We start from the raw sequence: 11,060 nt of genomic DNA, 5'->3' as shown, positions 1-11,060 counted from the left end.
TATCTTTTCGTGAATTTGATGAAGAGAAAGAGATTCAATCTCTTAATAAAAAAAACAAACTATCACACAAGAGAAATTTAGTTTACAGTCTTCCTTTGAGATCATTCATCTATTACAGTTCACCATTTAGCACTAATCTCTCTCCTTATTCATATAATTATCTGTTGCCGAAAAACCGCGTCAACAAAATCATATTTAAAATCTACCGTTAAATATAAGAATATTCTATTACGTTAACGGAAAAAAATAAAAATAAAAACTATTAAAACTAAGAATTTCCGTTATCTACACATTTTTTTATATATAAAAGATATAAAATATAAAAAATTAAACATATATTTTAAATAAGATTAAACTATAAAAAAATTAAATTACATAATTTTAATGAACATTTTGAAAAATATTTTCATCCATACAAGAGAAATTTAGTTTACATATACTTTTGATTGGGGACTAAACCAAGTGTGTTCCAAACTTAGAACAAACTACCGTTGATAACTTTTATATTTAGATAGATCTAAATCTCATCATATTTTACCGGTTGCACAGTGCAAATGTGTTTCATCGACTAGTCTAACTCTATAGTAATTTTTTTTGGTTAAAATGGTCGAGGGTTTTATCTGTCTTCCTCCTCTCACTCTTGACTTCGTATAAATATATATATATATATATATATATATATATACTAGATAAGGAAGACAAGTTTACTTACTTTTACAGAATTTATTAATTACTTTTATTAAATTTATATTAATGTCATATAAATTTTAAATAAATATTTTATTTTAATTAAATAATTTATTTATTTTTATTTAAGTTTATGTTTGTTTTAATTTTTGAATTTGGGAGTTACAACAAGAGATTATATATTTTATGTTTAATGTAATATTAAATATTATACGTGGATTTTAAATTTAAAATTTTTGCTATTTTTTTAAAAAAGTAATTTGTTGCTAATTGACAGCAGAGCATATTATATATTTAATATGATATTATTCTATTAAGTAAGTTTAAGTTTAAGTTTAATTAAATTTTATTTAAGTTATAAAAAATATGATTTTATTATTTTTAAATAATTATAATTGTAAATTATCTAAAAAATATCTTATTTTAATTTTTATAATTATTTATTTTATTTTATTTAAGTTTAAGTGTTTACAAACTACCATTAAGTATAAGAATATTCTGTTAAATATAAAAATATTCTGTTAAAATTAATATTAAAAAAATAAAAAATCGTTAAAACTAAAAATTTTCGTTATTCATGTTTTATAGAAAATATATATATATCACTATACATATATACACCAGTCGTCTAAACATTTATTTAATATAATAAAGGCGAAAATTGGTAGGAAACTTCTGATGAAGGCTACCATGAGTCATGACTTGTTAATTATAACCTTAGGAAACATATATGGATCTATAAGAGACATTTCTTATTAGAGACATTTCTCATTAGTACGTGTATACATTATATATATATATATACATATATTTCCATCCTGTATTCCATAGATGTAGCCGCACCGGTAGTGCATTTTAAAAATGTTGTTTACTTTCAAGTCCTCGATGAAAGTTATATATAATAACAATTATATTACCCAATATCCAAAGGACCAAAACCATATGCCAATGTATGAATTAATAATATGTACTAACAAGTATTTCGATCACATTTTTAGCTGATTATTGGAGCCATCGGATATATATGCGTTGTCTCGAAGTTAGAGTACTCTGTTTATGATTTAAAAATATAGACCGTAGGACTAGGGGATTCTTATCATCACGTAATTAATGAATAGGAAACCCAAAAGGTTGACTTCAAATTCCACATGATTTAAGCAAAAACCCGTGACTCTTTGGACATAGTTTCTGGGGGTTTTAAAGCCTATAAAATAGAGAAGCCTAAACGTAGTACCATCACACCCAAAACCAAACATAATAGAAAGCACAATGGCGAGAGATTCTCAACTGATCACTTTTCTAGTCCTTGGTATCATTTCAACCTTGGCCTTCTTAGTCCAAACCTCTAATGCTGGTGGCATAGCCATCTACTGGGGCCAAGCCAGTAACGAGGGAACCCTTCTCGACACTTGCAATTCCGGAAGGTACAAATATGTCATGATTTCCTTTCTCAACCAGTTCGGCAACGGCCAGAAACCCCAAATAAACCTCGCTAGCCACTGCAACCCCGCCGGCGGCGGCTGCCAGGTGGCGAGCAAAGGCATAAAGGCTTGTCAAAAGAAAGGAATCAAAGTGTTTCTCTCCATTGGAGGAGGCATTGGAAAGTACACTCTGACTTCCAAAGCCGACGCCAAAAATGTGGCGGACTACTTGTGGAACAACTTCTTGGGTGGGAAGTCCAGCTCTCGTCCCTTAGGCGACGCCGTTTTGGACGGAATAGATTTCGACATCGAGCTCGGAAACCCCCAACACTACGACGATCTCGCTAGGTTTTTAAAAGCTCGCAGCACTAGTAAAAGGCCTGTTTTGTTGAGTGCAGCTCCTCAGTGTATATATCCTGATAAGTTTGTTGGTGAGGCGCTTCAGGCTGTGAGCTTTGACTATGTTTGGGTTCAGTTTTACAACAATGGCCCATGCCAGTATGACGCCAAAACGGGTTCTGTTAAGAAGCTTCTTGACTCATGGGACAAATGGAACAAAAACTTAACCAAGTCCAAAAAGATCTTTATGGGGTTGCCGGCGGCGAGGAAGGCAGCCGGAGCAGTCGGCGGCTATATTCCGCCGGGTGTTCTAAAGTCGAAGGTTCTTCCGAAGATTAAGAAGTCGAAGAAGTATGGAGGTGTGATGCTGTGGAACAAGTTTTGGGATGTTCAGAACAAGTATAGTGATGACATTATCGGAAGTGTTTAAGTTTGAGTTTGACCCTTCTGTTTTCTGAGAAAGAAATAAAAAAGGTCATGTTATGGTGTTTTAGGTATAAATAAGAGCAACAATATTCTTAGTTGCTGATCGATCAGCGGTCCCGTATAGAGCTGCCTTGTTACGTAGCCTTAATTTGCAAGGTATTGTGTATTATGTATTTGCTTATGTATTTGCTTTCAATAAATTGTACATCGATCATTGTGTTGCTTAGAATAATACCATTGCATTTTCGAATGGTAGCGCTAATTAAGTTGTGTTATGGAATAAATATATTATTGTATTTAGAAAGTAATAAATTAAATAAATAAATATATATGGGGTACTCTTAATTACTTTAATATTAATGATTGTGGTAAATTAATAGTACATATTTATAATTGCTAATTAATATTTATAAAAATAAATTTTAATTTTTTTTAAAAATTTTTGGAAGGCTATAATGACATGAATGTCACATATATATTAATTGAAGAATAAAAAAAAATCTTATTTAATATTTATTATTCATTTTTGATTCATGCATTTTATCTATTCCATGAGAAAAAAATACTCATTTTTGAATTAATGTGAATAATCAATGTGACCATTATTATCTTTCCAACTAATGTTTATCACCTATTCAATCTAAAAAATTCGAAATTATTGATTTTATATATTTTATTTATTTATTTTCATTATTATTATAATTATTTCTCATCAAAAACTTGTTTATCGATTTATGGTAACCATCCATGGGTAATAATCATTGAGAAGTTCTCCATATATATATTTAGGGATATTCGCGGTTAAAATAAGCAAGTTGTTACGATTCAAGCACTTAAATATCTAAGTCTTTTTTTATGATAAAAATACATAACTTCAATAATTTCATACTTCGTACATGCCTAAACTTAAATTTTCCGTTATAAGTTTGACCATGCATTGGCGTCGCAGCATACTATTAGTCAAAAATCAATTGACGGCTAAAATATCTAAGTTGTTATGATTCAAGTATTTAAATACTTGAGTGTTCTAACTTCAATAATTTGGTACTCTATAAGTACCTATGCTAAACTTTCTATTAAGTTTGACCCAGCCATTGACGTGATATCATATGATTGGTCAAAAATCAATTCTTTTTTATTTATTTCTTAATAAATTTATTTAAACTTAATATTAAGTAATTGAACTTAACCTATGATATCTATTTTAAACGTAAAATTAGGAATAATTATTTAATTAAATAATTTTTTTATTCTAATAGAAAAAATATTTAATTAAATAAAAGGATTTTGATTATGTTTGGATAATGATTTTGAGAAGTTAATATTTTATTTAAAATTTATTTTAATTATATTTAATTACTCACTTTTTAAGTCTAATTTAAGTTCAAATTAATTTATTAAGAAAAAAATAAAAATTAATTGATTTTTGGCCAATGGAATGTTGCTACGTCAATACCTGGTCAAGCTTAACAAAATATTTAACATCGGGCGCCTACATAGTACCAAATTATTGAAGTTATGTACTTTTAACGTAAAACAACTTAGGTATTTAAGTGCTTGAATCATAAAAACTTAAATAATTTAGCTGCCAATTTTTTTTTCAAATGGTATGCTGACAGGTCAATGCCTGGTCAAACTTAGCACAAAATTTAACGTCAAATACCTACGGACTACGAAATTATTGAAGCTAGGTATTTTTACCGCAAAAAAAAAAAAAAACTAAAGGTATTTAAGTGCTTGAATCGTATCAATTTAAATATTTTAGCTACCAATATCCCATATATTTATAAGACTACTAACTAAGAATTTGTGTCCTCCATATAAAATATATGCTAATTATATAATTGTTGATATTGTTCTTCTTTGTTGGGCCTCGCCTATTTGGTGTGTTCTCCCCTTCAGAAATTGTCATATGCACATAAACAAGAATTAACGTTACAATTATGACATAAATAAATACATATTTAACATAAAAATGAATACATTACTCACTGGACACATTTTCTTTTCTTGGTTGATCCACAATCTACCCATATTCCGTCTCTAATATCATTTCTAATGTATTCCCCATCATCATCAACTTCATGGAAATCATGGATTTTCTCAACTTGCTCATGTATTGGTTGTCCAACAATAAAATTGTCATGGAACAAATCATCGTTTTCTTCGTCATTTTCATCTTCTATAAACTGCCTTTCCGGGGTTCGTAAAACAACTGACCATTTATCATCAGCAGGATCAGTTATGTAAAACACTTGTTTTGCTTGGGTAGCCATGATGAAAGGATCATTCTTATGACCTTTCTTACTTAAATCAACCAAAGTGAATCCAAGTTCATCAATTCTAACCCCAACATTGTTGTCCACCAAAGAACACTTGAGCAGAGGAATTTGAAATAAGGAATAATCAAGCTCCCATATTTCTTCAACAACCTCATAATATGCCATAGTACCAGGAACTGGATTATTGTCTTTTGCACTAGCGAAATGCACTGCTTCTGCCACAATACTTACTCCACTATTTTGAACCATTCGAGCATCATCTCGTGACTTTGTGTGAAATCTTTTTCCTCCAACAATGTAAGCATTGCGCTTTATTACATGAACACTTGGTCCAAATGATATGCGTTTTAACTCTGTCGACACTCCATGGTTTTCTTCTCCCAACCTTGCTAGAATAATATTTTTCAACCATCGATTAAATGTTTTATTGTGCTCATCTATAATCCATTTCTGTTTATTTTTAACCTTGTTGGGAATCATTGATTGTAATAACTCCATGTGCTCACTACAATACAAAGTACAACATATTAAAATTTCAATTATACATAAAAATGAGCATAATGTTTATTAAATCTATAACTTACGTTATATAGGGTTGAACTTCGGGATTGTTTTCCAACACAACTAAATGAGCTTGATCTAATTCTGCACGAGATATGGTCAGTACTGTTCCTTTCCCTCGTAATCCTCTATCAACTCCATCCGAGTTATTCCGTGGTTTGCTAATTCCGATTGTGTCGATTCCAACCATGTACTCTTAACAAAATTCCACAGCTTCTTCAGCTAAATAACACTCAACCATACAAGCTTCAGGGCGATGGTGATTACGTACATATCCTTTCAACACCTTCATATTCCTTTCAAATGGATACATCCATCTCGCCCAAACTGGCCCACACAACTTGGCTTCTCTTACTAAATGGACCATCAAATGTATCATGATGTCAAAAAATGATGGTGGAAAATATTTTTCAAGCTTGCATAAAGTTTCAACTATTTCATCATGCAATGCATTCAACTTCTTCATTTCCAATTCTTTTCCGCATAGTTGATTAAAGAAGATGCACACACTTGTCACACTTTCTCTAACTCTTTTTGGTAAAACTGACCGAATGACAATTGGAAGTAATTGTTGCATTAATATATGACAATCATGTGATTTCATTCCAATTAACTTCAAATCTTCCATAGACACCAAGTTTCGAACATTCGATGAGTAACCATCAGGCACTTTCATCCCTGCCAATGATTGACATACAGCTTGCTTCTCTTCTTTAGACAATGTAAAACAAGCAGGAGGCAAATATGTGCGAGCCCCTTTTTCTTCAGGTGCCAAGCGGTGTCTTATACCCATTTTAACAAGATCTAAACGACTAGACAAACCATCTTTGGTTTTACCTGGGTATCAAGTAATGTACCGATTATACTTTCACATACATTTTTTTCTATGTGCATGACATCCAAGCAATGTCTAACGAGTAAATCTTTCCAGTAAGGAAGTTGAAAGAAAATTGATTTTCTTTGAAAACATCCATTGACTTTTTTGTTTTTATTCTTCTTCCCATACCTAAAGTCAACTTTTTCTACTTCCTTAAGAATTTGCTCACCTGACAATGGAAAAGGAGCAATGTCTCGTTCCACAGTACCGTCAAATGCTTTTTCTTTTTATTTCTGTCAGGATGACTTAAATGCAAATATCGTCTATGACCCATATAACACATTTTGCGTCCATTTGACAAGCGACGGGCCCTTGTGTTGGTGCAACAAATTGGACAAGCTTGGTAACCTTTTGTGCTTAAACCTGATAGGTTACCATATGCTGGAAAATCATTAACAGTCCATAACAACACCGCTTTCAAATTAAACACTTCTTTTTTAAAACCATCATATGCCTCAACACCATTTTCATACAACTCTTTCAAATCATCAATTAATGGTGCCAAGTAAACATCGATATCATGTCCTAGTTGTTTTGGGCCCGAAATCATTAATGAAAGCATCATGAACTTCCTTTTCATCACCAACCAAGGAGGAAGATTGTACATAACCAGGAAGACAGGCCATGAACTATGCCTACTACTAAGAGATCTATGCGGGTTTACTCCATCAGCAGCTAAACCAAGACGAAGATGTCTTGGTTCATTTTTGAATTCTGGATTGATATAATCTACCTTCTTCCAGGTCTGTGAATCTGCAGGATGCTGGAGTTTACCATCTTTCACTCGTCCAGTCTCGTGCCATATTAAGTTCTTAGAGTGTTCTGCACTTCGATATAATCGCTTCAGCCGCGAAATCAAAGGTAAGTACCATATCACTTTCTGAGGAATAAGTTTCCTAATCTCTTTACTTTTGTTAGGTTTGTACCGTGATAAACCACATTCTGGGCAAGCGTCCATGTCTGCATACTCCTTACGATATAAAATACAATCATTCGGACATGCATGAATCTTCTCATACTTCAACCCTATCAAACTTAATGTTTTCTTTACTTCATATGTAGACTCCGGAAAACAATTTTCTAGCGGCAAAATCTCCTTGAAAGCAGCTAAAAATTGACTGAAACACTTATCACTAACTCCATTTTCTGTTTTTATGTTATAAAATTTAACCATTGTGGAAAATCTTAGTTTATTGCAACCACTGAACAATTGTCTGTCTGCATCTCTAACCATACTATCAAATTTTTCTAGATTATGAAAAAAACTCTTCTTGTGCTTCATCAAGCAATTCTATAGGATGATCATCAATATCATTACTCTCAAAATCATCTACACCTCGCCTACCTAATGGATATGGGTCATCATTTAATAATTCTCCATGCCAATACCATTTACTATAACTCATATCAAATCCCCGACAAAATACATGATCCTTTATCATGGTAATATTCCCCTTTACTCCATTACCACAATCGATACAATGACAACGAATTTTTTGTGGATCACTACAATTCTTTAGGCAAAACTCTAAAATTTTGTTGAATCCATCTTGAAATTGTGATGTTTCTCTCCTCTCAAGCATCCATGATTTATCCATACTAATAACAATATTCAATTCCTAATAAGTTAGAAAAAAAACTTATATTAGGTTCTAGTCTTATAAATTTTTTTAAAAATTCGGCAGAGTATCCTCTGTTTCTATAGCATACCGTAATTTCATTATTACCTATAAAATCAATACAAACAAACACAATAATCAAGCATATATGAATCCATCATTATTAGGTTCTAGTCTTATAATTTTTTTTTAAAATTCGGCAGAGTATCCTCTGTTTCTATAGCATACCGTAATTTAAAAATTACCTATAAAACCATTTAAAACAAACACAATAATCAAGCATAGATGAATCTATCATTATTAGGTTCTAGTCTTATAAATTTTTTTAAAAATTCGGCAGAGTATCCTCTGTTTCTATAGCATACCGCAATTTCAAAATTTCCTATAACAACAACACAAACAAACAAAATAATCAAGCATAAATCAATCCATCCTTATATCACCACATCACGCAAATTTCCCAGAGCCTACTTCACTAATTTTCAAACATAACTTTCACTAAATCTAATATGCATGATTACATTAGTCTTATCTTTATACATAAATCTTATAGTAATATAAATACAAAAAATAACTAACCTTCAATATTAATCTTCAATGCACCCGAAATGAACAACAAAGTTCACCACTCAATCAACGACCCTACTAAAACATTACATAATTAGTAAACTACATAATTAATTATCAAATCAATAAATAAAAAAAATCAAACTAGTTAATGAAACTAATGAACAACACTTTGATCATCTTCAAGCTATTTATTTTTTTTCAAATATTTAAAAAACAAATTTATCTATTGTCAAAATTTCTAAAACTAACTAATATGCATATATATATTTATAATAAACCTAATTTTTATCACATTATTTAAACTAACAAAATAAACAAATAATTATAAAAATTAATAAAATATTAATTTAAAATTCGGAATAATAAAAAAAATTAAAAAAAAACATAGAAAATTAAAAAATTATCATCAAAACCACATTTTAGTAATCTATACTTGTTTTGAAGCTCAAAATCCCCTTGCAATGTCAAAAATCCGGTCAAAATCCGGCAAGAAACACCACTTTCAAATGGAGAAAAAACCCACGGCCAAATGCTTTTTTTTCTCTAAAAAACAAAAAAAAAAAGATTTTTGGACTATATTTCGGTTTATAGGGTAGAAATATTGCAAGAAATAAAGAAAAAACAAAAAAAAAAGCTTGGAGAATCAAAATCGGTGTTGGCTCACGGTGGTTAATGGAGGTTTTGGGGGTTTCTTTTTGCACAGAGGGTAGAGAGGTTTTGAGAAGATGACCGTTCGGGTCTAGGGAAGGGACTTATAAAGCACTTTTAACTTCGGTTTTTGGTAAAAACCGAAGTAGAAAGTGGACTTTCCACTTCGGTTTTTACCAAAAAACCGAAGTTAAAGGTCCTTAAGTCATATCCCTTGGACACTTTTAACTTCGGTTTTTACCTAAAAACCGAAGTTAAAACTGCACAAGGGCCGCGTTTGGTTTGGCCAGGTTTTTGCATTTTTACTATCTCTAATTATAATATAAGGGCTTGTGCAAACAAACACGGCCCTCTCCACTATGAATTTTTCACTTCGTTTTTTTAAAAAAGCGAAGTAGTAAGTAATATTTTTCAGAGCGCCAATTTGAAAAGCGAAGTAAAAGAGTTTGAAAAGGTTTTTACTTCGCTTTTTTTGTATGCTCACTATAAAAACCGAAGTAAAAATCTATATTTCTAGTAGTGTATGAAATTTAATAATTAATATATTTCCTTATGTTGTATTTACAAATATTTTATGTATATCGGAGTAACGGAGACAATAGCCTTCATGATTTTTTTCTACCATTTTTTACCTATATATGAACTAAACTAAAAAATATATAGTATTATAAACTAAAATTATGAGAAAATGGCAGTTGTTATACCCAGATTTCGAGCCATAGTAAATATGACCTCGAAAGCTGAGTTCGCATTAAATGGTCTCGTGAGGGTTAGGGTATGCTCTACGATTGTAAATCGAGCCTGCAAAGTATGATACATGACCTCGAGTGTAGTGACCTCGAAATGATCTCGATATCGAAAGGTAGCTCTGAGAGCCCCTCATCTTCAGGAACAACTTCGGAGCAGGGATCTCGAGCTCGATATGCTATCTCGAAAGCAATGTTGGCTCGGGAGATGTCAGTGGCTCGCACAATGACGTGAAACCTTAGATGCTGAAGCCTTGGAGAAACGCTATGATCACCTTGAATATCTACAAGTATTGTAGATATGGGATGTAATCCTCATTTATTGATGTAAATCCCCAAGAATCGTGGGATATTATTTAGTCAGTTATGCGTTTCCTGATCTTTGGGGAACGTTTCCTTTTATATCTGATTATTGGCATTTAAAGCCATTTATTTTTATTCACAAAAGAGTAACTACCCAAAATATGTGGGATAGTATTCTGCATCCTTCTCTATAAATAGAGAAGTCATGCACCATTGTAAAGGACCAAAATTCTGATCCTTGAGAGAAAACTCTGGAGAATTCATGCTAAAGAATTGTTCAGAGATAATCTTGAGATTAATAACAGAGACTCGTGGACTAGGCAGATTTAACTGCTGAACCACGTAAAAAACCGTGTGTTTGATTCGTTTGTTTCTTTTGGCCATTGTCTTTAATTGTTTACGTGCTCTCTTCTTTTATCTGTTGACGAAAAACGGCGTCAACAGTTTGTTGCTTTCATTGAGAGCCTCAAGCATCCATCCCAGAGAGATTCATGGCTGCAAACAATCAGAACACTCCTGAAGAAAATTACCCAAGGCGTCCTGGAAAACAACCAATGGAGAACCCGGACGCTGAAGAAAGG

The 11,060-nt window shown here is 31.7% G+C and overlaps 1 protein-coding gene across 1 annotated transcript; it reads left to right on the top strand.

Annotated features, from left to right (window-relative positions):
* The first annotated feature begins 1,953 nt into the window (after nucleotides 1–1,953).
* LOC133780318 (hevamine-A-like) lies at nucleotides 1,954–2,986 on the top strand. The gene has a single exon (XM_062220132.1). It carries the CDS (start codon nucleotides 1,957–1,959, stop codon nucleotides 2,875–2,877), a length of 921 nt encoding a protein of 306 aa, XP_062076116.1. The 5' UTR covers nucleotides 1,954–1,956; the 3' UTR covers nucleotides 2,878–2,986.
* Nucleotides 2,987–11,060: the final 8,074 nt, after the last annotated feature.

Source organism: Humulus lupulus, chromosome 5 (genome assembly GCF_963169125.1).
Source record: "Humulus lupulus chromosome 5, drHumLupu1.1, whole genome shotgun sequence".
Lineage (NCBI taxonomy): Eukaryota > Viridiplantae > Streptophyta > Magnoliopsida > Rosales > Cannabaceae > Humulus > Humulus lupulus.
The sequence above is the reverse complement of the archived record's forward strand: the minus strand, read 5'-3'. Positions and strand labels throughout refer to the sequence as shown.